Here is a 27,972-nt window from a genome sequence, read left to right as displayed (position 1 = left end):
AAATAATCAGATCTATAAGATAGAAGAAAGTTAATATACATTCACACACATAACAACAAAATATACACATAACACGTATTTTGTATAAAATACTTCATAACTATGCGTTAGAAGAAAGTAACTACACACTCACTTGATCAGAAGATGATCGGACAACACTACGGCTTGTAGAAGTAGTAATCCTCAGCAGATCTGGAAGATCTTCACAAAAATCGAACTTCTCGCGGGCAGAGCTTCGGCTCGGGAACCGCACTTCTCGGGATCTTCGGGATCTCGGGACTTGCTTTGGGACTTGCTTCGGGACTCGAGAATATTACCGGGGCTTCGGGGTACTTCTGGCACGCAAATTGATGCAAAACGAGAGAGAGAATAGAGAAAAATAGCAAAGTAACTCGGCAGCCTCGCATCCTATTTATAGGAGGCTGGAGCCTCGGAGTACGCGGGGCGTAAGCCTCCGAATTCGTCACTGCATGCGTCATCCGAAGAACTCGAGTGCGAGGCGTGTCATGCTTCGCTGTACGCGGGACGTACGCTAGTACGTTGGGCGTACTTCGGATCGGATCGGTGACTCCCCTTCGGATAAGGCCGGTTTTAATAATTAAATTTAATTATTAATTATTTAATAAACTTCAAAAATTCATATCTTCTTCATACGAACTCCGTTTTCGACGTTCTTTATATCCACGCGAATGTGAGACTACGCTCTACAACTTTCGTTTAGACTCCGTCGGCTAATTTTGACTTTATTTTTATTATTTATTTTTAATAGGCCGGGACAGAAAATTTCGTTATAAATTCATAACTTCTTCGTTTGACGTCCGTTCTCGCCTAACTTTTTATCGCTTCGATACTAACAACGAGATCGTTGATTCTAGTTTAGATCACTAAGGCTAAATATCGCTCTAACGTAAATTTCACTTTTTACGTCATTCAGCGTTGTCGGTTCTGTCGCGAAACTTCGACAGGTCATAACTTCTTCGTTATAACTCGGATTTCGGCATTCTTTATATCTTCGGAAACCTTGTTTCAACTACTACAACATTATCTAAAGATATCAAGTTTATTTTACACTTAAATTTTGACGCTTATTTTTATTCTTAATTAATCAAACCACATAATTAAGCAATTAAGCACAAAACACATAATACTCAAATAATACATTTCTATTATTTCAAAACGGGTTACAAAGGTTAACCTAGACTATTATATCATCATTAATGACAGGCTCAGAAACACAGGCGTTACATCAACTGACTTTGACCAAGGGTAAAATAGTTATTTTACCCTGAGGACATTTATTAGTACCTAATCTAGTGTTTTTGGGATTTGTAGCCGGAGAGTTCTGGAGCAGCAGTCAGCCAATTTTAGAGTCAGTATCTCAGCAGCCAACGATACGAGGTGAGTTTTCCTTCTAGTAGGAACGGGTCTACGGCCACAATGCCGGCCCGTCTAGTTAGCAGTAGTTCCGGACTTTGGTCCGATGTAGTAGTTTAGTGTGCTCGATGTCTTTGTGATTCAAGCATATATTTGTGTTATGTGTTCCGGACTTCGGTCTGATGCAGTATGCAGTATATGTGTTTATGCTAGTTGATACGTTTATGCTATGCTATGTTATGCTCAGTCAGTTTCCGGACTTCGGTCTGATGCAGGGGACAAGGTCCCAGTCAGTTCCGGATTTCGGTCCGATGAAGTTAGTTCCATACTTCGGTCCGATGCAGTTACTTCTGATGGGTTTTTTGGTCATAAGACATCCTATGTGCTCATACAAACCCTAAAGCTTGGATCTAGGTTTCTCTATTGTACATGCTTTGAATCCAAGACTATAAACCCTAATTCTAGTATATGAAATCGATATTAACATATGAATGGGTTTAAGAACATACCTTGATTGTTATGTAGCAATAACAATCCTAATTCCACCTTGAATTGACTTTGGAATGCTTAGAGTCACAAGTGTCACTCCTCTAATGGCTTACAAACACCAAGAGCAAATGGAGAAGGTATAAAGAGAGAGGAGAGAGGTTAGAATTCGCCCTTAGGACTCCTTGGGAACAAGTACACGAATTCTAAGGCCTTAGGGTCTTTATATAGGTGTAGAGATAGGGTTTCAGTCATTATCCTTATCTAGTTGCTTATCCACAAAGCAACCATAAGATAAGCCTTGAAAACCCTTATCCTTTATCCTTTGGACGATTTCAAGGATCCTTATCTCCTTGAATTCGTTCAACCCATATTTAGGATAACCATTACCATATTTTGTAACTATCACATAATTACAATTCAGCCCCTCTAGTTTAATTAATTACACTTGATCACAAAATTAATTCCTAATTAATTATTGACCAATATTGTCACACCCTGAAAACCAAAGGCGGAAACGTCCCCGGGGATGACTCCAAGTTGTGTATCAAATCCAATGTACATAGTAATCACAGTAAAAAAACATTACATTACATATATATATATATATATATATATATATATATATATATATATATATATATATATATATATATATATATATATATATATATATATATATATATGAAAGTTTACATTTGTTCAAAAGTAAAGTTATACAAGTTATACATATGCATCATATAAACAGAGACGAGTCTTCCACGCACTCCGTCTTCATCAAAAGAGATCACCGGGTACCTGTCTAACTTGGACCTGAGAATACAAGTGGTTGGAAAATCAGCATAAAGCTGGTGAGTTCATAAGCGGTTTTGGTTTATGAAAATGTATCAGTTTCCTTTAGTTCCCGAAAAAGTTTTTATCCAAGAAAATCCCATATTTTCTTATGTGAAATTGGTTAAGTTATCATTTGTTACCAATTCGGTTATGTATTGTATTTTACCCCAGGAAAATCCCATATTTTCCTAATTATAAGATCGGTTGTATATCACAAAGTATAGTTTAACACACAAAACTATATAATGAAAATCTTGGGATTACTATCCCGAAAGACATATAAGATAGTTTGACACATCTGAAAGTGCAGGTTTAAGATCATGGGACTATCATCCCAGACTAAACACGAGATAAGTTGATGTATATAAGTAAATGTAGATTGAAACCATGGGATCACTATCCCGAATAAGATACAGATTTGGAAAACCATGGATCACTATCTCGTATAAGATATAGATACAAAACCTTGGGATCATTATCCCGTATAAGATATAGATTTAGAAAACCATGGGATCACTATCCCGTATAAGATATAGATTTAGAAAACCATGGGATCACAATCCCGTATAAGATATAGTTAGAGACCATGGGGAAAGACATCCCGTACAAGTTATAAGCATAAAACCATGGGATCACTATCCCGAAAGAGATCTATAAACAATATCATGGGATTACAATCCCGAAAGAGATATAAAATATAGATGCAAAACCATGGGATCATTATCCCGAATGAGATATAGTTTCTGAACCCAAACTGTGAATAAGCTGGTATTAATACATATTGTGAGTCGGGTAACCATACTAATACGACAACGTGACCTCCTTGAGGTTTGTCAGACGTCGAACGATATCCAGAAATTTGTCACCTTAGGCGTGCCCGCCTAACTGTAGCTAGCAGTTAAGGTGTGGGATTGTCAGTCCCGAATAGATCTATTCACAAATTCCGCGCTCTCCCTCCAGGAGACTCTGGTTACACTTCCGGGGAGGATTTACTGATCATCCATAAAGAGTAGTGACTATCTCACAAACTAGTACTAAACTATTCACAGGGTTCTTGTAAGATATCGATATACATAAGATTATGAAACATAGTACAGTAAAGTATAGATACATACTTGAAATTATCTGACAATACATTAAAATGATACGGAGATAAACTGAATCAGACATAGTTTATCTAATAACTTGATATAGACATCAGTATACGATAGAAAGAATAGTAAACACTCCCGAATTATTCCCATAATAATCTGATTAGTTTGATTGTGTCCTTAACTAAAATCCATTTAGTTGAAATCGAATAGTCATTCCTTATGCTCAGCATAATACATAAGGAGTAAAAGAGTTTATAGGTTTGTCAGATATTGTTTGAAACACATCAATGTTGTGATTGGAAAACAGTTATAGTTTGCTTGTATTCCCCCCTGAAAACATTTAAAACAGTGAAAAAGCCGTAGGGGTATGAACTCACCGGACGAGATACGAGACGGTTTGGATGCTAAGAGTTGATCCAGAACTTGTAAACACACGGGGTTCCTAATTATTATGTAAAGATACACATTTGTATCTAATTAGGACTTAGTTTATTCATATGATAGGGACACTTGCTTCAGGTCGCGATAACACTCCGATACAAGTGTTTGGAAGGACCCGGGTGGCGTTTAGGGACATGAATGATACAAGGGACTTGGGAAATGAGTTGGGACATCAAAGGAACACCCCCCTTTAGGGAGTTTATGGCCAAAACACCCATCCCCATGAGTTTACAGCCATAAACTCATGATGGGTGGTTTATGGTGCAATTTGGACTTCCAACACTTAAGGGATAATTTCTAAACTTGGTTTAAGGACTTTGAATGATTACAAAACATCAAATAGACCCCTTTTATGGGAGTTTACGGCCTAGCATGGCTCCAAGGCTGTAAACCCCTACTTACCCAAGAAAATGATGTTAAATGGTGCTAGAACAAATCACATGTGATTGGTAGAATTTATCCAAGGCCTATCATGAGTTTGCAGGGGGACTTTTGGGGTGTTTATGGAGTTTACGGCCCATGAAACCCCCTTCATGGCCGTAAACTCTAATATAGGGTGCTACAAAGTGTTTCAAGGTCTAAAACTTGCATGGAAGGACTTCTAAAATTCATCTAAGAGCCTTAGGGGTGTTTAGTTTGCATTCTAACACCAAAAATATTGGAGTTTACGGCCCAAGAACAAGCCTTGGCCATAAACCCTTAGAAATCCCACAAATGATGTGTTTTAGGCCCTCAAAGTATTTTTGGTTGGTCCCTTGATTTATTCCAAGGCTTTTGGTGGTGTTGGATGGCTTTCTAACACCTTAGAATTGGATTTATGCCAAGTTTTGGGGAGTTTACGGCCCAAGCACTCTCCTTGGCCATGAACTCATCTAAATCCCCCAAAATTCATGTTTCAAGTGTTCAAATGCTAGAATTAAGGTCCTATAATTCATATCTAGGCCATAGAAGTGATTTGGAAGGGTTTAAGGGCATGAAAACCCTAATTATATGAGTTTACGGCCCAAGAATGATCCTTGGCTGTAAACTCCTTCAAACATCACAAAATTCAAGTTTTACATGTTTAGAGTCCATATCTTGAAGTACCATAGCCATATCTAAAGTCCAAACTAGTCAAGGAGGGGTTTAAGGGCTCAAAACCCATCATTTTTGGTGTTTACGGCCTAGGCATCTTCCTGGGCTGTAAACTCATACATTGTGTCCCATTTCATGATTAAGTGTCTAATTTGGAAGCTAAACATGCTATAGATTGAAGCTAGGAAGGTACCTTAAGGATTTTAAGCCTTAAAATTGAGTTTTGGACCCTTAATCTTTGGATTTTTGGAGAGAGGTTAGAGAGAGAGTAGTGAGAGAAGGAAAAGCTTCAAATGAAAGATGAAACACGTTTATATAGTTCCTAAAATTTGCACGCGGTGGAATTCTACCCGATACCGACGCTAAACGTGGCTTTTGGTCGCACCCGATTGAGTTTCCGTCACCCGACGGGAACATTATAAAAACTCATGAAATAAATGTTTTTGGGCTAATAACATAAGTTCCTGAGTGATTTAGACACTCATTAGAATAAAATAAACATATAATTTTATACGATTAACTCCAAAGAGAAAACGGAACGAATCCGATAACGGCGACTTTCCGGGTAGAACGGGTTTTGGCGACGAACAAATTTCGGGTTGTTACATTATCCCCTCGTTAGGGGGAATTTCGTCCCGAAATTCAAAGAATAGGATATAGATCATGAGTTTGAAATGAAACTTGAATGGATTCGATATTTTGGATCATCACTTTCTCAAGTGGAATCGGGTCTCTACGAAGATTTCGAAACATACGATGTGGAATTAAACTTTAGACGTTCGAATGAAATTCCCGGAAACTCTTCGGGACAAACATTTAGTAGAAAGAGCTACTAACTTCTCGTTTCTCGATGATCACAGAAACGAGGAATGTGGTAATTCGTACCAGGAAAACTCTTGAGTTTTAAAGCATGAAACAATACGAAAGTTCGATGTCGAAGATCATGAGAGTTAGGTCGAGGAAGAGATATAGACGGGCGACCCTCTCGAAACCAGGATAACAACATGAATGAGACTCCGTCATTCCATGTTAAACGTAGCATCAAAGTATTATCGCAAAAGGTTTCCCATTTAACCGAATGGAATAGAATAGTCCTCTGGACCGAGGATTCAATCTATAGGTACGAAGTTAGTGTTCTCCATCTCATTGGTTAGTCGTCTCGATGATGCACATTTCGATCGCATACGAGGAATTGAGCTTAGAAAACATTCGAATAGATAGATAACAGGTTTCCTTCCAAACACGGGAATCGAAAAAAAGTTGCAGGTATAAGAGTTATCAAAGAGAAGTATACCTGCAGCGACAGAGGGATCAGTGGTGGTAGTTGCTTTGGGGCAATTCCTTTTGAAGTGCCCTGCTTCACCACAATTGTAGCAGGCTGGGCTGATTCCTGCTCCCGATGATTGGTTTGTTGATTTGGCTGGTTTCTGCAGGTTCGAGACAGATGGCCCTTCTTGCCACAGTTGTCGCAGCTCCTTTCGCGACATGGACCAGGAATGCGGTGATGGTAGTTGCACTTACCACACCAAGGAAGACTGCCAGTGTATCCACTGGTGGGAGTTTGGGCTGTAGAACCGACAGCTGAGATAGCAATAGGGGCAGTAGCAGCATGGACTACTACCGTTTGCTGTTTCTTGGAAGACCCTTTCGTACTCGGGGCCTTTCGCTTGTTCCGAGATTTCTTTTTGCTTTCACCTCCACTTGTGTCTGACTCGGGAGTGGTAGTTTCCTCATCTGAATTGTCTTCGTGATCGATCAAGATTTTCGCAAGGCATTTAGCGCTGTCGTACGTGTCTGGCTTCGCAGCCAAGACATTCCCTTTTGTTGGCTGGGTCAATCCCCAGATGAATCTCTCGATCTTTTTACTCTCTAGGGTAACCATTCCCGGATAGAGTAATGCCAGGTCATCGAATCTTGAAGTATAAGCTGTTATATTGGAACCCTTCATCTTAAGGTACCAGAGTTCGTGTTCCAGTTTCTGAATTTCGCCTCGAGGATAGTATTCTGCAAGCAGAAGCTCCTTCATAGCTTCCCAACCCATGACATTTGCTACGGGTAAGGTTAAGGATTTGACTCGGCCGTTCCACCAAGTTAGGGCTTTATCAAGGAAAGTGCAGGCGGCAAACTTGACTTTGTCAGACTTCGAACAGGCACATATTTCGAAGATTGACTCGATTTTCTCGAACCATCGAGTCAAGGAAATGACACCTCCAGTGCCATCAAAGGTTGTGGGCTTCACGTTCATGAAGTCTTTGTAGGAACCCCATCTTCGGTGTTCCTGGCTGTCTTCTGGATTTTGGTGTTGGGGACCACCTCCGGAGCCACCGGGATTCATTTGAGACATAGCTGCCACCATTGCAGCAGTCAGAACTGTTTGAAGTGATGCGAGATCAAATTGAGGAGAAGATGGTGGCGGAGGAGGATTATCGTTGTTCTTCGAGCTGGGTCTCTTTCTCGGAGGCATCTTGATCTAAAAAGATCAGGAAAGAGAGGATTATAAGTCCTCTGAATTGAATCAAGAGATATTGAACAAGGGATATCTCATCAAGACAGATATAGCATCATACTAAGCGATAAAGCAGGAAGGAGTTACCAAAACAGAACATTTTATCACTAGTGGAATGATCAAGTAACATCGCGTATACGAGGATTTTCTACGAAGTATTGGCTCGAGAAATACTCCCATAGTATTTCATGGTTGCGCTGCAGCGACGATTCGTTGTTTGGAATGTTAGGTAAGTTTTAGGCATGCTGCGTACCACAGTCACTCCCAAGCACATGTTGGTCGTGTCTCGAATGAATATAGTTGGCCAGGCTATATTGACCCTAGACACGACTACATAACTGCCCAGGTTTAACCGCAGTGTACAACACCCATTTACTTATGTTTTGTTCTACTTGTAGTTACGGATTTCGGCGGTTCGGTATACTTGTATACTTTTGAAAATACTTGTAGTTTTGAAGATACTTTTAATTCAGAGCACTGAGGCCCTTTAGTGTTTATAGTTTTATACCATGTAAGGTTTGGTATACTCTGTTCACTATAAACAAGGGCTCTAATACCAATCTGTCACACCCCGAAAACCAAAGGCGGAAACGTCCCCGGGGTTGACTCCAAGTTGTGTATAAAATCCAATGTACATAGTAATCACAGTAAACAAACATTACATTACATATATATGAAAGTTTACATTTGTTCAAAAGTAAAGTTATACATGTTATACATATGCATCATATAAACAAAAGTTGAGACGAGTCATCCACGCACTCCGTCTTCATCAAAAGAGATCACCGGGTACCTGTCTAACTTGGACCTGAGAATACAAGCGGTTGGAAAATCAGCATAAAGCTGGTGAGTTCATAAGCGGTTTTGGTTTATGAAAATGTATCGGTTTCCTTTAGTTCCCGAAAAAGTTGTTATCCAAGAAAATCCCATATTTTCTTATGTGAAATTGGTTAAGTTATCATTTGTTACCAATTCGGTTATGTATTGTATTTTACCCCAAGAAAATCCCATATTTTCCTAATTATAAGATCGGTTGTATATCACAAAGTATAGTTTAACACACAAAACTATATAATGAAAATCTTGGGATTACTATCCCGAAAGACATATAAGATAGTTTGACACATCTGAAAGTGCAGGTTTAAGATCATGGGACTATCATCCCGGACTAAACACGAGATAAGTTGATGTATATAAGTAAATGTAGATTGAAACCATGGGATCACTATCCCGAATAAGATACAGATTTGGAAAACCATGGGATCACTATTCCGTATAAGATATAGATACAAAACCTTGGGATCATTATCCCGTATAAGATATAGATTTAGAAAACCATGGGATCACTATCCCGTATAAGATATAGATTTAGAAAACCATGGGATCACTATCCCATATAAGATATAGTTAGAGACCATGGGGAAAGACATCCCGTACAAGTTATAAGCATAAAACCATGGGATCACTATCCCGAAAGAGATCTAGAAACAATATCATGGGATCACAATCCCGAAAGAGATATAAAATATAGATGCAAAACCATGGGATCACTATCCCGAACGAGATATAGTTTCTGAACCCAAACTGTGAATAAGCGGGTATTAATACATATTGTGAGTCGGGTAACCATACTAATACGACAACGTGACCTCCTTGACGTTTGTCAGACGTCGAACGATATCCAAAAATTTGTCACCCTAGGCGTGCCCGCCTAACTGTAGCTAGCAGTTAAGGTGTGGGATTGTCAGTCCCGAATAGATCTATTCACAAATTCCGCGCTCTCCCTCCAGGAGACTCTGGTTACACTTTCGGGGAGGATTTACTGATCATCCATAAAGGGTAGTGACTATCTCACAAACTAGTACTAAACTATTCACAGGGTTCTTGTAAGATATCGATATACAGAAGATTATGAAACATAGTACAGTAAAGTATAGATACATACTTGAAATTATCTGACAATACATTAAAATGATACGGAGATAAACTGAATCAGACATAGTTTATCTAATAACTTGATATAGACATCAGTATACGATAGAAAGAATAGTAAAGACCCCCGAATTATTCCCATAATAATCTGATTAGTTTGATTGTTTCTTTAACTAAAATCCATTTAGTTGAAATCGAATAGTCATTCCTTATGCTCAGCATAATACATAAGGAGTAAAAGAGTTTACAGGTTTGTAAGATATTGTTTGAAACACATCAATGTTGTGATTGGAAAACAGTTATAGTTTGCTTGTATTCCCCCCTGAAAACATTGAAAACAGTGAAAAAGCCGTAGAGGTATGAACTCACCGGACGAGATACGAGACGGTTTGGATGCTAAGAGTTGATCCGGAACTTGTAAACACACGAGGTTCCTAATTATTATGTAAAGATACACATTTGTATCTAATTAGGACTTAGTTTATTCATATGATAGGGACACTTGCTTCAGGTCGCGATAACACTCCGATACAAGTGTTTGGAAGGACCCGGGTGGCGTTTAGGGACATGAATGATACAAGGGACTTGGGAAATGAGTTGGGACATCAAAGGAACACCCCCCCTTTAGGGAGTTTACGGCCAAAACACCCATCCCCATGAGTTTACGGCCGTAAACTCATGATGGGTGGTTTATGGTGCAATTTGGACTTCCAACACTTAGGGGATAATTTCTAAACTTGGTTTAAGGACTTTGAATGATTACAAAACATCAAATAGACCCCTTTTATGGGAGTTTACGGCCTAGCATGGCTCCAAGGCCGTAAACCCCTACTTACCCAAGAAAATGATGTTAAATGGTGCTAGAACAAATCACATGTGATTGGTAGAATTTATCCAAGGCCTATCATGAGTTTGCAGGGGGACTTTTGGGGTGTTTATGGAGTTTACGGCCCATGAAACCCCCTTCATGGCCGTAAACTCTAATATAGGGTGCTACAAAGTGTTTCAAGGTCTAAAACTTGCATGGAAGGACTTCTAAAATTCATCTAAGAGCCTTAGGGGTGTTTAGTTTGCATTCTAACACCAAAAATATTGGAGTTTACGGCCCAAGAACAAGCCTTGGCCATAAACCCTTAGAAATCCCACAAATGATGTGTTTTAGGCCCTCAAAGTATTTTTGGTTGGTCCCTTGATTTATTCCAAGGCTTTTGGTGGTGTTGGATGGCTTTCTAACACCTTAGAATTGGATTTATGCCAAGTTTTGGGGAGTTTACGGCCCAAGCACTCTCCTTGGCCATGAACTCATCTAAATCCCCCAAAATTCATGTTTCAAGTGTTCAAATGCTAGAATTAAGGTCCTATAATTCATATCTAGGCCATAGAAGTGATTTGGAAGGGTTTAAGGGCATGAAAACCCTAATTATATGAGTTTACGGCCCAAGAATGATCCTTGGCCGTAAACTCCTTCAAACATCACAAAATTCAAGTTTTACATGTTTAGAGTCCATATCTTGAAGTACCATAGCCATATCTAAAGTCCAAACTAGTCAAGGAGGGGTTTAAGGGCTCAAAACCCATCATTTTTGGTGTTTACGGCCTAGGCATCTTCCTGGGCTGTAAACTCATACATTGTGTCCCATTTCATGATTAAGTGTCTAATTTGGAAGCTAAACATGCTATAGATTGAAGCTAGGAAGGTACCTTAAGGATTTTAAGCCTTAAAATTGAGTTTTGGACCCTTAATCTTTGGATTTTTGGAGAGAGGTTAGAGAGAGAGTAGTGAGAGAAGGAAAAGCTTCAAATGAAAGCTGAAACACGTTTATATAGTTCCTAAAATTTGCACGCGGTGGAATTCTACCCGATACCGACGCTAAACGTGGCTTTTGGTCGCACCCGATTGAGTTTCCGTCACCCGACGGGAACATTATAAAAACTCATGAAATAAATGTTTTTGGGCTAATAACATAAGTTCCTGAATGATTTAGACACTCATTAGAATAAAATAAACATATAATTTTATACGATTAACTCCAAAGAGAAAACGGAACGAATCCGATAACGGCGACTTTCCGGGTAGAACGGGTTTTGGCGACGAACAAATTTCGGGTTGTTACATTATCCCCTCGTTAGGGGGAATTTCGTCCCGAAATTCAAAGAATAGGATATAGATCATGAGTTTGAAATGAAACTTGAATGGATTCGATATTTTGGATCATCACTTTCTCAAGTGGAATCGGGTCTCTACGAAGATTTCGAAACATACGATGTGGAATTAAACTTTAGACGTTCGAATGAAATTCCCGGAAACTCTTCGGGACAAACATTTAGTAGAAAGAGCTACTAACTTCTCGTTTCTCGATGATCACAGAAACGAGGAATGTGGTAATTCGTACCAGGAAAACTCTTGAGTTTTAAAGCATGAAACAATACGAAAGTTCGATGTCGAAGATCATGAGAGTTAGGTCGAGGAAGAGATATAGACGGGCGACCCTCTCGAAACCAGGATAACAACATGAATGAGACTCCGTCATTCCATGTTAAACGTAGCATCAAAGTATTATCGCAAAAGGTTTCCCATTTAACCGAATGGAATAGAATAGTCCTCTGGACCGAGGATTCAATCTATAGGTACGAAGTTAGTGTTCTCCATCTCATTGGTTAGTCGTCTCGATGATGCACATTTCGATCGCATACGAGGAATTGAGCTTAGAAAACATTCGAATAGATAGATAACAGGTTTCCTTCCAAACACGGGAATCGAAAAAAAGTTGCAGGTATAAGAGTTATCAAAGAGAAGTATACCTGCAGCGACAGAGGGATCAGTGGTGGTAGTTGCTTTGGGGCAATTCCTTTTGAAGTGCCCTGCTTCACCACAATTGTAGCAGGCTGGGCTGATTCCTGCTCCCGATGATTGGTTTGTTGATTTGGCTGGTTTCTGCAGGTTCGAGACAGATGGCCCTTCTTGCCACAGTTGTCGCAGCTCCTTTCGCGACATGGACCAGGAATGCGGTGATGGTAGTTGCACTTACCACACCAAGGAAGACTGCCAGTGTATCCACTGGTGGGAGTTTGGGCTGTAGAACCGACAGCTGAGATAGCAATAGGGGCAGTAGCAGCATGGACTACTACCGTTTGCTGTTTCTTGGAAGACCCTTTCGTACTCGGGGCCTTTCGCTTGTTCCGAGATTTCTTTTTGCTTTCACCTCCACTTGTGTCTGACTCGGGAGTGGTAGTTTCCTCATCTGAATTGTCTTCGTGATCGATCAAGATTTTCGCAAGGCATTTAGCGCTGTCGTACGTGTCTGGCTTCGCAGCCAAGACATTCCCTTTTGTTGGCTGGGTCAATCCCCAGATGAATCTCTCGATCTTTTTACTCTCTAGGGTAACCATTCCCGGACAGAGTAATGCCAGGTCATCGAATCTTGAAGTATAAGCTGTTATATTGGAACCCTTCATCTTAAGGTACCAGAGTTCGTGTTCCAGTTTCTGAATTTCGCCTCGAGGATAGTATTCTGCAAGCAGAAGCTCCTTCATAGCTTCCCAACCCATGACATTTGCTACGGGTAAGGTTAAGGATTTGACTCGGCCGTTCCACCAAGTTAGGGCTTTATCAAGGAAAGTGCAGGCGGCAAACTTGACTTTGTCAGACTTCGAACAGGCACATATTTCGAAGATTGACTCGATTTTCTCGAACCATCGAGTCAAGGAAATGACACCTCCAGTGCCATCAAAGGTTGTGGGCTTCACGTTCATGAAGTCTTTGTAGGAACCCCATCTTCGGTGTTCCTGGCTGTCTTCTGGATTTTGGTGTTGGGGACCACCTCCGGAGCCACCGGGATTCATTTGAGACATAGCTGCCACCATTGCAGCAGTCAGAACTGTTTGAAGTGATGCGAGATCAAATTGAGGAGAAGATGGTGGCGGAGGAGGATTATCGTTGTTCTTCGAGCTGGGTCTCTTTCTCGGAGGCATCTTGATCTAAAAAGATCAGGAAAGAGAGGATTATAAGTCCTCTGAATTGAATCAAGAGATATTGAACAAGGGATATCTCATCAAGACAGATATAGCATCATACTAAGCGATAAAGCAGGAAGGAGTTACCAAAACAGAACATTTTATCACTAGTGGAATGATCAAGTAACATCGCGTATACGAGGATTTTCTACGAAGTATTGGCTCGAGAAATACTCCCATAGTATTTCATGGTTGCGCTGCAGCGACGATTCGTTGTTTGGAATGTTAGGTAAGTTTTAGGCATGCTGCGTACCACAGTCACTCCCAAGCACATGTTGGTCGTGTCTCGAATGAATATAGTTGGCCAGGCTATATTGACCCTAGACACGACTACATAACTGCCCAGGTTTAACCGCAGTGTACAACACCCATTTACTTATGTTTTGTTCTACTTGTAGTTACGGATTTCGGCGGTTCGGTATACTTGTATACTTTTGAAAATACTTGTAGTTTTGAAGATACTTTTAATTCAGAGCACTGAGGCCCTTTAGTGTTTATAGTTTTATACCATGTAAGGTTTGGTATACTCTGTTCACTATAAACAAGGGCTCTAATACCAATCTGTCACACCCCGAAAACCAAAGGCGGAAACGTCCCCGGGGTTGACTCCAAGTTGTGTATAAAATCCAATGTACATAGTAATCACAGTAAACAAACATTACATTACATATATATGAAAGTTTACATTTGTTCAAAAGTAAAGTTATACATGTTATACATATGCATCATATAAACAAAAGTTGAGACGAGTCATCCACGCACTCCGTCTTCATCAAAAGAGATCACCGGGTACCTGTCTAACTTGGACCTGAGAATACAAGCGGTTGGAAAATCAGCATAAAGCTGGTGAGTTCATAAGCGGTTTTGGTTTATGAAAATGTATCGGTTTCCTTTAGTTCCCGAAAAAGTTGTTATCCAAGAAAATCCCATATTTTCTTATGTGAAATTGGTTAAGTTATCATTTGTTACCAATTCGGTTATGTATTGTATTTTACCCCAAGAAAATCCCATATTTTCCTAATTATAAGATCGGTTGTATATCACAAAGTATAGTTTAACACACAAAACTATATAATGAAAATCTTGGGATTACTATCCCGAAAGACATATAAGATAGTTTGACACATCTGAAAGTGCAGGTTTAAGATCATGGGACTATCATCCCGGACTAAACACGAGATAAGTTGATGTATATAAGTAAATGTAGATTGAAACCATGGGATCACTATCCCGAATAAGATACAGATTTGGAAAACCATGGGATCACTATTCCGTATAAGATATAGATACAAAACCTTGGGATCATTATCCCGTATAAGATATAGATTTAGAAAACCATGGGATCACTATCCCGTATAAGATATAGATTTAGAAAACCATGGGATCACTATCCCATATAAGATATAGTTAGAGACCATGGGGAAAGACATCCCGTACAAGTTATAAGCATAAAACCATGGGATCACTATCCCGAAAGAGATCTAGAAACAATATCATGGGATCACAATCCCGAAAGAGATATAAAATATAGATGCAAAACCATGGGATCACTATCCCGAACGAGATATAGTTTCTGAACCCAAACTGTGAATAAGCGGGTATTAATACATATTGTGAGTCGGGTAACCATACTAATACGACAACGTGACCTCCTTGACGTTTGTCAGACGTCGAACGATATCCAAAAATTTGTCACCCTAGGCGTGCCCGCCTAACTGTAGCTAGCAGTTAAGGTGTGGGATTGTCAGTCCCGAATAGATCTATTCACAAATTCCGCGCTCTCCCTCCAGGAGACTCTGGTTACACTTTCGGGGAGGATTTACTGATCATCCATAAAGGGTAGTGACTATCTCACAAACTAGTACTAAACTATTCACAGGGTTCTTGTAAGATATCGATATACAAAAGATTATGAAACATAGTACAGTAAAGTATAGATACATACTTGAAATTATCTGACAATACATTAAAATGATACGGAGATAAACTGAATCAGACATAGTTTATCTAATAACTTGATATAGACATCAGTATACGATAGAAAGAATAGTAAAGACCCCCGAATTATTCCCATAATAATCTGATTAGTTTGATTGTTTCTTTAACTAAAATCCATTTAGTTGAAATCGAATAGTCATTCCTTATGCTCAGCATAATACATAAGGAGTAAAAGAGTTTATAGGTTTGTAAGATATTGTTTGAAACACATCAATGTTGTGATTGGAAAACAGTTATAGTTTGCTTGTATTCCCCCCTGAAAACATTGAAAACAGTGAAAAAGCCGTAGAGGTATGAACTCACCGGACGAGATACGAGACGGTTTGGATGCTAAGAGTTGATCCGGAACTTGTAAACACACGAGGTTCCTAATTATTATGTAAAGATACACATTTGTATCTAATTAGGACTTAGTTTATTCATATGATAGGGACACTTGCTTCAGGTCGCGATAACACTCCGATACAAGTGTTTGGAAGGACCCGGGTGGCGTTTAGGGACATGAATGATACAAGGGACTTGGGAAATGAGTTGGGACATCAAAGGAACACCCCCCCTTTAGGGAGTTTACGGCCAAAACACCCATCCCCATGAGTTTACGGCCGTAAACTCATGATGGGTGGTTTATGGTGCAATTTGGACTTCCAACACTTAGGGGATATTTTCTAAACTTGGTTTAAGGACTTTGAATGATTACAAAACATCAAATAGACCCCTTTTATGGGAGTTTACGGCCTAGCATGGCTCCAAGGCCGTAAACCCCTACTTACCCAAGAAAATGATGTTAAATGGTGCTAGAACAAATCACATGTGATTGGTAGAATTTATCCAAGGCCTATCATGAGTTTGCAGGGGGACTTTTGGGGTGTTTATGGAGTTTACGGCCCATGAAACCCCCTTCATGGCCGTAAACTCTAATATAGGGTGCTACAAAGTGTTTCAAGGTCTAAAACTTGCATGGAAGGACTTCTAAAATTCATCTAAGAGCCTTAGGGGTGTTTAGTTTGCATTCTAACACCAAAAATATTGGAGTTTACGGCCCAAGAACAAGCCTTGGCCATAAACCCTTAGAAATCCCACAAATGATGTGTTTTAGGCCCTCAAAGTATTTTTGGTTGGTCCCTTGATTTATTCCAAGGCTTTTGGTGGTGTTGGATGGCTTTCTAACACCTTAGAATTGGATTTATGCCAAGTTTTGGGGAGTTTACGGCCCAAGCACTCTCCTTGGCCATGAACTCATCTAAATCCCCCAAAATTCATGTTTCAAGTGTTCAAATGCTAGAATTAAGGTCCTATAATTCATATCTAGGCCATAGAAGTGATTTGGAAGGGTTTAAGGGCATGAAAACCCTAATTATATGAGTTTACGGCCCAAGAATGATCCTTGGCCGTAAACTCCTTCAAACATCACAAAATTCAAGTTTTACATGTTTAGAGTCCATATCTTGAAGTACCATAGCCATATCTAAAGTCCAAACTAGTCAAGGAGGGGTTTAAGGGCTCAAAACCCATCATTTTTGGTGTTTACGGCCTAGGCATCTTCCTGGGCTGTAAACTCATACATTGTGTCCCATTTCATGATTAAGTGTCTAATTTGGAAGCTAAACATGCTATAGATTGAAGCTAGGAAGGTACCTTAAGGATTTTAAGCCTTAAAATTGAGTTTTGGACCCTTAATCTTTGGATTTTTGGAGAGAGGTTAGAGAGAGAGTAGTGAGAGAAGGAAAAGCTTCAAATGAAAGCTGAAACACGTTTATATAGTTCCTAAAATTTGCACGCGGTGGAATTCTACCCGATACCGACGCTAAACGTGGCTTTTGGTCGCACCCGATTGAGTTTCCGTCACCCGACGGGAACATTATAAAAACTCATGAAATAAATGTTTTTGGGCTAATAACATAAGTTCCTGAATGATTTAGACACTCATTAGAATAAAATAAACATATAATTTTATACGATTAACTCCAAAGAGAAAACGGAACGAATCCGATAACGGCGACTTTCCGGGTAGAACGGGTTTTGGCGACGAACAAATTTCGGGTTGTTACATTATCCCCTCGTTAGGGGGAATTTCGTCCCGAAATTCAAAGAATAGGATATAGATCATGAGTTTGAAATGAAACTTGAATGGATTCGATATTTTGGATCATCACTTTCTCAAGTGGAATCGGGTCTCTACGAAGATTTCGAAACATACGATGTGGAATTAAACTTTAGACGTTCGAATGAAATTCCCGGAAACTCTTCGGGACAAACATTTAGTAGAAAGAGCTACTAACTTCTCGTTTCTCGATGATCACAGAAACGAGGAATGTGGTAATTCGTACCAGGAAAACTCTTGAGTTTTAAAGCATGAAACAATACGAAAGTTCGATGTCGAAGATCATGAGAGTTAGGTCGAGGAAGAGATATAGACGGGCGACCCTCTCGAAACCAGGATAACAACATGAATGAGACTCCGTCATTCCATGTTAAACGTAGCATCAAAGTATTATCGCAAAAGGTTTCCCATTTAACCGAATGGAATAGAATAGTCCTCTGGACCGAGGATTCAATCTATAGGTACGAAGTTAGTGTTCTCCATCTCATTGGTTAGTCGTCTCGATGATGCACATTTCGATCGCATACGAGGAATTGAGCTTAGAAAACATTCGAATAGATAGATAACAGGTTTCCTTCCAAACACGGGAATCGAAAAAAAGTTGCAGGTATAAGAGTTATCAAAGAGAAGTATACCTGCAGCGACAGAGGGATCAGTGGTGGTAGTTGCTTTGGGGCAATTCCTTTTGAAGTGCCCTGCTTCACCACAATTGTAGCAGGCTGGGCTGATTCCTGCTCCCGATGATTGGTTTGTTGATTTGGTTGGTTTTCTGCAGGTTCGAGACAGATGGCCCTTCTTGCCACAGTTGTCGCAGCTCCTTTCGCGACATGGACCAGGAATGCGGTGATGGTAGTTGCACTTACCACACCAAGGAAGACTGCCAGTGTATCCACTGGTGGGAGTTTGGGCTGTAGAACCGACAGCTGAGACAGCAATAGGGGCAGTAGCAGCATGGACTACTACCGTTTGCTGTTTCTTGGAAGACCCTTTCGTACTCGGGGCCTTTCGCTTGTTCCGAGATTTCTTTTTGCTTTCACCTCCACTTGTGTCTGACTCGGGAGTGGTAGTTTCCTCATCTGAATTGTCTTCGTGATCGATCAAGATTTTCGCAAGGCATTTAGCGCTGTCGTACGTGTCTGGCTTCGCAGCCAAGACATTCCCTTTTGTTGGCTGGGTCAATCCCCAGATGAATCTCTCGATCTTTTTACTCTCTAGGGTAACCATTCCCGGACAGAGTAATGCCAGGTCATCGAATCTTGAAGTAGAAGCTGTTATATTGGAACCCTTCATCTTAAGGTACCAGAGTTCGTGTTCCAGTTTCTGAATTTCGCCTCGAGGATAGTATTCTGCAAGCAGAAGCTCCTTCATAGCTTCCCAACCCATGGCATTTGCTACGGGTAAGGTTAAGGATTTGACTCGGCCGTTCCACCAAATCAGGGCTTTATCAAGGAAAGTGCAGGCGGCAAACTTGACTTTGTCAGACTTCGAACAGGCACATATTTCGAAGATTGACTCGATTTTCTCGAACCATCGAGTCAAGGAAATGACACCTCCAGTGCCATCAAAGGTTGTGGGCTTCACGTTCATGAAGTCTTTGTAGGAACCCCATCTTCGGTGTTCCTGGCTGTCTTCTGGATTTTGGTGTTGGGGACCACCTCCGGAGCCACCGGGATTCATTTGAGACATAGCTGCCACCATTGCAGCAGTCAGAACTGTTTGAAGTGATGCGAGATCAAATTGAGGAGAAGATGGTGGCGGAGGAGGATTATCGTTGTTCTTCGAGCTGGGTCTCTTTCTCGGAGGCATCTTGATCTAAAAAGATCAGGAAAGAGAGGATTATAAGTCCTCTGAATTGAATCAAGAGATATTGAACAAGGGATATCTCATCAAGACAGATATAGCATCATACTAAGCGATAAAGCAGGAAGGAGTTATCAAAACAGAACATTTTATCGCTAGTGGAATGATCAAGTAACATCGCGTATACGAGGATTTTCTACGAAGTATTGGCTCGAGAAATACTCCCATAGTATTTCATGGTTGCGCTGCAGCGACGATTCGTTGTTTGGAATGTTAGGTAAGTTTTAGGCATGCTACGTACCACAGTCACTCCCAAGCACATGTTGGTCGTGTCTCGAATGAATATAGTTGGCCAGGCTATATTGACCCTAGACACGACTACATAACTGCCCAGGTTTAACCGCAGTGTACAACACCCATTTACTTATGTTTTGTTCTACTTGTAGTTACGGATTTCGGCGGTTCGGTATACTTGTATACTTTTGAAAATACTTGTAGTTTTGAAGATACTTTTAATTCAGAGCACTGAGGCCCTTTAGTGTTTATAGTTTTATACCATGTAAGGTTTGGTATACTCTGTTCACTATAAACAAGGGCTCTAATACCAATCTGTCACACCCCGAAAACCAAAGGCGGAAACGTCCCCGGGGTTGACTCCAAGTTGTGTATAAAATCCAATGTACATAGTAATCACAGTAAACAAACATTACATTACATATATATGAAAGTTTACATTTGTTCAAAAGTAAAGTTATACATGTTATACATATGCATCATATAAACAAAAGTTGAGACGAGTCATCCACGCACTCCGTCTTCATCAAAAGAGATCACCGGGTACCTGTCTAACTTGGACCTGAGAATACAAGCGGTTGGAAAATCAGCATAAAGCTGGTGAGTTCATAAGCGGTTTTGGTTTATGAAAATGTATCGGTTTCCTTTAGTTCCCGAAAAAGTTGTTATCCAAGAAAATCCCATATTTTCTTATGTGAAATTGGTTAAGTTATCATTTGTTACCAATTCGGTTATGTATTGTATTTTACCCCAGGAAAATCCCATATTTTCCTAATTATAAGATCGGTTGTATATCACAAAGTATAGTTTAACACACAAAACTATATAATGAAAATCTTGGGATTACTATCCCGAAAGACATATAAGATAGTTTGACACATCTGAAAGTGCAGGTTTAAGATCATGGGACTATCATCCCGGACTAAACACGAGATAAGTTGATGTATATAAGTAAATGTAGATTGAAACCATGGGATCACTATCCCGAATAAGATACAGATTTAGAAAACCATGGGATCACTATTCCGTATAAGATATAGATACAAAACCTTGGGATCATTATCCCGTATAAGATATAGATTTAGAAAACCATGGGATCACTATCCCGTATAAGATATAGATTTAGAAAACCATGGGATCACTATCCCGTATAAGATATAGTTAGAGACCATGGGGAAAGACATCCCGTACAAGTTATAAGCATAAAACCATGGGATCACTATCCCGAAAGAGATCTAGAAACAATATCATGGGATCACAATCCCGAAAGAGATATAAAATATAGATGCAAAACCATGGGATCACTATCCCGAACGAGATATAGTTTCTGAACCCAAACTATGAATAAGCGGGTATTAATACATATTGTGAGTCGGGTAACCATACTAATACGACAACGTGACCTCCTTGACGTTTGTCAGACGTCGAACGATATCCAAAAATTTGTCACCCTAGGCGTGCCCGCCTAACTGTAGCTAGCAGTTAAGGTGTGGGATTGTCAGTCCCGAATAGATCTATTCACAAATTCCACGCTCTCCCTCCAGGAGACTCTGGTTACACTTCCGGGGAGGATTTACTGATCATCCATAAAGGGTAGTGACTATCTCACAAACTAGTACTAAACTATTCACAGGGTTCTTGTAAGATATCGATATACAGAAGATTATGAAACATAGTACAGTAAAGTATAGATACATACTTGAAATTATCTGACAATACATTAAAATGATACGGAGATAAACTGAATCAGACATAGTTTATCTAATAACTTGATATAGACATCAGTATACGATAGAAAGAATAGTAAAGACCCCCGAATTATTCCCATAATAATCTGATTAGTTTGATTGTTTCTTTAACTAAAATCCATTTAGTTGAAATCGAATAGTCATTCCTTATGCTCAGCATAATACATAAGGAGTAAAAGAGTTTATAGGTTTGTAAGATATTGTTTGAAACACATCAATGTTGTGATTGGAAAACAGTTATAGTTTGCTTGTATTCCCCCCTGAAAACATTGAAAACAGTGAAAAAGCCGTAGAGGTATGAACTCACCGGACGAGATACGAGACGGTTTGGATGCTAAGAGTTGATCCGGAACTTGTAAACACACGAGGTTCCTAATTATTATGTAAAGATACACATTTGTATCTAATTAGGACTTAGTTTATTCATATGATAGGGACACTTGCTTCAGGTCGCGATAACACTCTGATACAAGTGTTTGGAAGGACCCGGGTGGCGTTTAGGGACATGAATGATACAAGGGACTTGGGAAATGAGTTGGGACATCAAAGGAACACCCCCCCTTTAGGGAGTTTACGGCCAAAACACCCATCCCCATGAGTTTACGGCCGTAAACTCATGATGGGTGGTTTATGGTGCAATTTGGACTTCCAACACTTAGGGGATAATTTCTAAACTTGGTTTAAGGACTTTGAATGATTACAAAACATCAAATAGACCCCTTTTATGGGAGTTTACGGCCTAGCATGGCTCTAAGGCCGTAAACCCCTATTTACCCAAGAAAATGACACTAATCCAATCAAGTTGCTTTGGTGAAGGCAACCCAAAAGGACCATGCACCATCGGGTCAAGTACATACCAAAATAGTTATGGACTTAGACACTAATCCAACAAGTTCCGGTCTTCGATCCGATGCAGAGGTTAAGGCCTTGGTTAGTTCCAAACTTCGGTCCGATGTAGTTTCCGAACTACGGTCCGATGCAGTGGGCAAGGCCCAAGAGTTGTTTATGTGTTACTGTATGGTATGTGGTAGTTTGGGGGAGCTCACTAGGCTTCGTGCTTACAGTTTCAGTTTTGGTTTAAGGTACTTCCTCTAGCAAAGGGAAGAGCTCGGGTTGATGGCATCGCACACACCACAGCTTCAGTTTTATCCTGGGAGTTTTATTCATATATTTTTTTTAATGATTGATATAGTTTTGTTTTGACATAGTTACTATGACTTTTGAGTTATTCATTTCATGGTTCTTATTATATATGACATTCGATAATGTGATTTTTAGAAATATTAAAACAAAAATTTTTGGGTCGTATTTTTGGGATGTTTCAAGTTTCTTGATGCAATTATACTTTTGTGATTGTTATTTTGTTTCCATGAGTGGATGGTTTCTCTATATTGGTTAACTTTGGCTAAAACCCTTGGATATTTGTGGGTTTTGAAGAATTCATGCTTAATTGTCATTTATCTTATGTTTATGATTCTAGTTCATATTTCTTATGCTTGTTTAATACTTTGATCATGAGCTTGGTACTTGAATGAACAATTGTTGGTTTATTTCTTTGGTTTAGCATTGAATCGTTGAATTTACTTAGAATAAGAGATTTATGATGGTAGAAATCATCTTTAGCTTATGAATCATGACTCCTTTATGGATGTGTAAGCATTGACATCCTGTAGGAATTGGGGATTCCTTCATTCTTAAGGCTAATCAACTTCTTGGGTTCAATTGCTTCAATTGAAACCTTTATTTTGATTACGAAGGTGTGTAGTGGACTTCCCCAACCTCCATACTACCTATGAGGAATCTTGGCATATCATGTTTCATGATTGCTATAACCAATTTGGAATGAATGATAAGCTTCATATTGAATCCCAATGATAAACACACAAATGTCCATTGTGTTGAATTGCTTTGGTTAACCAGTTCTCTCCAATATTTGAGCATCTCACCATCTTGCTTAAATGCAAGCTTTTTAGTTATTCAAGTCTTTTAGTTTTCAAACAATCACCCCCCCCCCCCCTTTTTTTAGTTTAATTGTAGTTTATTAGTTTATTTACACTAATTCTATTGGATTACATTGATGATTGAATACAACCATTTCCTCGAGAATTAATACCATTTTTACCATTATAGTACATTTTATTTGCAAATAAATGGTGTAATTTGCTTGGTGGACTTGACATCCCACTAGGGTCCAAGGGGCAGAGCTATATAAAAAATACCTTAGAAATCTAAATTTTCTGTAAATGAATCTGGTTTTTTACTTCATTTTGACCCTTATTAATGATCATGTTTTAGTGACAGTTTATGAATGTTATAAACTGGTTTTGAAAGTTGAAGTAGTTTTTGGACAAAGAAAACTGTCTTGACAGTTTTTCAGACAAATGGAATACTTAATCATTTTGGTCATCGTTTTCCTGATACAGTAACAATCATGAAAATCATAACTTCATATTCTCTGTTCTTGAAACTCTTCCGAGTCTTATCCGATTAAAGGTTGGGAGTATCACCCAAATACTTTAATCTGAAAGTGTACACACGATTCTCAGAATTTTCAAGACTTTTATTATCCTAAATTTCTAACAAATCACATATGGCACATAGCCATCTTTGATTTCCTACTCTCTCACCTGCGATTTTGTATTTTATTTTTCAATAAAAGTCTAACATTTTGACTAAGATTTATGAAAATTTGATTACGATTTTATGTGTGATTGTGGGTTTGTTGGTTCATTTTGACTACAATTTATATAAAATAAAATGTAGAGTATGAGTTCTATTGACCAATTTTTCAAAAAACAAATACTTGTAATTATTTAAGAAGCTCTTACATATCAAAAATCGGGATATCACATTTTTAATCTTTTCAAACAAAAAAGCTATATGTTTAATTCTAAAATAACCGATAATTTCACTTAGAAAAATTGTTGTAAATCTTAAAAAATAAATCCCTTAAATCTCTCTAACATTTTGGTAGATCCTTTGGAGGTGGCAAAAGCGACTGATTTGGCCCCTTCCCATTCTCCACCAGAAACGCCATTTTTAACCCCCAAGTTGTATGCACTTCCAAGTGACAATGCAAGAACCAAACACCTGGATTATCTGCTCGAAATCGAATAGCAACCCAACCACCAGAAGGCACACCAATCGTATTCCTCTCAACAGGGTCAACAAGGTTAAACTTTTTCTGGTCTTTCTTCGAGTTATAATTCCCAATTCCCTTACCCACAGCAAAGAAGTTGAACCCATGAAGATGAATCGGGTGATTCTCCGCAGCAATAATACTCGTGTCTTGTAGCACTAATTGAATAGTAGAGTTGTACTTTAGCCGATAAAGCTTAGTCCCATTACTTGTAGCCATGTTCGCCGGCGGGGTACTTCCGGTATAATTGAAAACGGTAGGTGGATTAGATGGAAAATCAGTAGTGAAGACTCCTTTCGTTTTGAAGTAATGTGCTTGAAGAAGAGCTGTAGTTGGCATAACGAATGTAACATTGTTTACACCCGCCACAACTCGACTTCCATTACCTGCTTTGCATGTCGGACATGGGTTGATGCCAAGACCGACTGTGAAATACAAGGAGTGATCGATTTTCAATGGCACTTTGGCTGGATACTTTTTGGAATTCAAACTACGGAGGGAATCTATAAAGCTGTTCGCTACTGCGGTGGCGTTTTGCGGTGGTGGGGTGGCTAGGGTGGTAGGGGAAGAGGAAGGGATGCCGGTGTAGTGGATGGTGGCGGTGGCAGTCTTGTTGTCAACGGCAATAGGTGAGTCCATGAATGGGGAAGCAATCATCATGTATTTACCGGAGTTCTGGTCGGCGGTGACTATGACGTTGGTGGTTTGACCTGGTGCGATGACTATTGTACTGGTTTTGAATGGTTTGACGTAGACGGCGTCCACTTCCACCACCGTAAGCTTGTGGCCGGCGATCTTAAAGAACAGTTCTTCGTTGAGTGCAGCGTTGATTATACGTAGCATGTAAGATTTTCCTTTTTCAACACTCAAATGAAACCCTCCTATATTACACAACAAAGTACGTAAACCAGCTTTAAAACACATGCATGCAGATCGATTATATATATAAGATCAAATTAGGCATCAAAATAAAGAAATTGGACCTTGTGTCTGACAACCATGGATTCGTCCTGGATGACCATTGATGGTATGCGCATCTGAGATGTTTGGCGCCAAGCCAGATTTCAATGCTTGGTTAATCACTGCTTCCGTATCTGATTTCCACCATTCACCTATATCCATGAAACCCCGCAAAGGTCAAATGAATCATAAATATAATTCAAAGCTATAACTAATGATCAAATTTTGTACTCAAGTTTCACCTAAAATCACGACTTGTTCCATATGGGGTTTGGGAAATGGATAAGGAACACCAAGTTTAGGTAAGATGACAATGGCACCATGGACAGTAGCTCTTAGCCAGAGAATATGAGCATGCCAAAGAAGTGTGCCTCGTTGCCCGGTAATGGTGAAGTTATACACGAAGTTCTGCCCGGGCTGGATCGGGCATTGTGTTATATATGCTGGGCCATCGGCCCATCCTGTACGTAGTTGTCGTATTCCATGCCTTCATTTCAAAACAATCAAGCATAAACAAAAACCCCATGATTCTCATTTTCAGTACTTATATATATATATATATATATATATATATATATATATATATATATATATATATATATATATATATATATATATATATATATATATATATATATATATATATATATATATATATATGAAACCATGCATATATATTGTATATACCAGTGGATGGAGACGTTATATTTGACATGGTTGACAACTTTTACAAGCACATTATCACCCTCTCGAGCGTAAAGAGTAGGTCCAGGGAAACGTCCATTAACTGTCACGATTGGCTTGCTTGAGCATAAACGGTTTGCGTTCTTTGTAACCACCTACATAAGATCTTACATTATGAACCTTTTTGTAATTCTTTATGTTATATGAATGTAATTCTTTATTTTATATCCAAAATTCTCGGGACATGAAATCTTGGTTGTAATTTTTATCCTCCCAACCTACAACTCCGACATGTCGATGCAGAAAGTTGGAATTTTCAGAATATTTTGATGATCATCAATGACTGAAATGTTGTCACATTCAGTGTATCGCTAAAGATCTCGTTGGAAAAGGTCAGTTTCTTGTAGTGCATTAATTACTATGCATGCATGCAGGATATCAGGATATGTTATTCTTGAGATTTTTTGACTATGAGGATGTGAGTTTTTAATGATTGTTTTTAAGAAAACAAAAAGACTACTCACATTAAACTTGTAGTGTCGAATTCGACCTTGAACTAACAATGGGAAGAAGAACCCGATCACCATTAAAGCTCGAACCCAGCTACCCTCCATCTTGATTAGTTGTGTTTGATTGTGTGTGTGGTAGATGGTTAATTGCAGTGAGATTGAGATGGGAGATGACTAGCCAACGCAAGCTTATATATGGATTATGACCTGATTGATTGCTATATAGCTGGAACGTCGTTTTAGGTGGGTGTTGTGCATGCCACCCAGCAAGAGGACGAGCAGCAGCAACTGCTGGTAGTATAGTTTGATGGGGGAGAAGACACTTGATTTATTTCTTTAATCCAAAGCAAGTTTCTATGGAGGCATTGTTAGGCTTAATTGGTTCAAGCTAATTTCTTCCATTTCACATAAAGTAATTAGTGGGTGAGATTGTTTTGTGTCTTTTCCCTAGTCAATTATATATATTAATTTTTTTTAATATAGAAATGAAGTTAGAGAGTTACTAAAAAGTGAGCTAACTCATTTGTTCTACGATGTTAAAGTCGTTTAAAGTATACGTAAATGTTTATAATATAGTAATCACTAATAAAATTATATTCATTTAAAATTTTGTAGTATTTGGGAAATAGATTTTTTTTCGTTTTAGTTAATATAGTAATCACTAATAAAAATTTAAAAAAAAAAAGGCTATTAGGCTGGTGACTGAGACAATCTCCCAATTTAACTATTTACTCGTTTGGAGGCCTGTGGTATCGGATTGGTCCATTTTACCACATACAATTATCACCTAACGGTGGTTTAGTAAGTAAATCTTGAAATTTGGTTGTTACAACTTACAAGTGTCAAATCAAACGCTTGGATCTGAATGATAAAGATATATTTGGGAAGTATTTTTAACTAGCGTGGATGATTCTTTTGGGGTGAAGTCTTATATCTTTGACATATTTATATATAATATAATGTTATTGAGAAACTATTTGAAAA

General features: G+C 39.1%; 1 protein-coding gene across 1 annotated transcript; it reads right to left on the bottom strand.

The window, feature by feature from the left end:
- Nucleotides 1–24,500: 24,500 nt before the first annotated feature.
- On the bottom strand, nt 24,501–27,163 carry LOC145047821 (laccase-4-like). The gene is made up of 5 exons (XM_078996186.1): nt 27,004–27,163; nt 26,483–26,634; nt 26,038–26,282; nt 25,819–25,947; nt 24,501–25,716 (listed from the first exon to the last, which is right to left on the bottom strand). Exons 1-5 carry the CDS (start codon nt 27,091–27,093, stop codon nt 24,656–24,658), a joined length of 1,677 nt encoding a protein of 558 aa, XP_078852312.1. The 5' UTR covers nt 27,094–27,163; the 3' UTR covers nt 24,501–24,655.
- Nucleotides 27,164–27,972: the final 809 nt, after the last annotated feature.

This window comes from Lactuca saligna, chromosome 5, assembly GCF_052625555.1.
Source record: "Lactuca saligna cultivar CGN05327 chromosome 5, ASM5262555v1, whole genome shotgun sequence".
Classification (NCBI taxonomy): domain Eukaryota; kingdom Viridiplantae; phylum Streptophyta; class Magnoliopsida; order Asterales; family Asteraceae; genus Lactuca; species Lactuca saligna.
Note: the sequence above shows the minus strand (reverse complement) of the source record. Positions and strands in the feature narration are given on the sequence as shown.

Excerpts from the sequence above, each read along its gene's own strand:
- LOC145047821 (XM_078996186.1), bottom strand. The coding sequence starts at position 27,093 with ATGGAGGGTAGCTGGGTTCGAGCTTTAATGGTGATCGGGTTCTTCTTC. Across the intron at positions 26,635-27,003 it reads TTCGACACTACAAGTTTAAT|GTGGTTACAAAGAACGCAAA; the intron begins GTGAGTAGTCTT and ends GATCTTATGTAG. Across the intron at positions 25,948-26,037 it reads GGAACAAGTCGTGATTTTAG|GTGAATGGTGGAAATCAGAT; the intron begins GTGAAACTTGAG and ends TCATGGATATAG.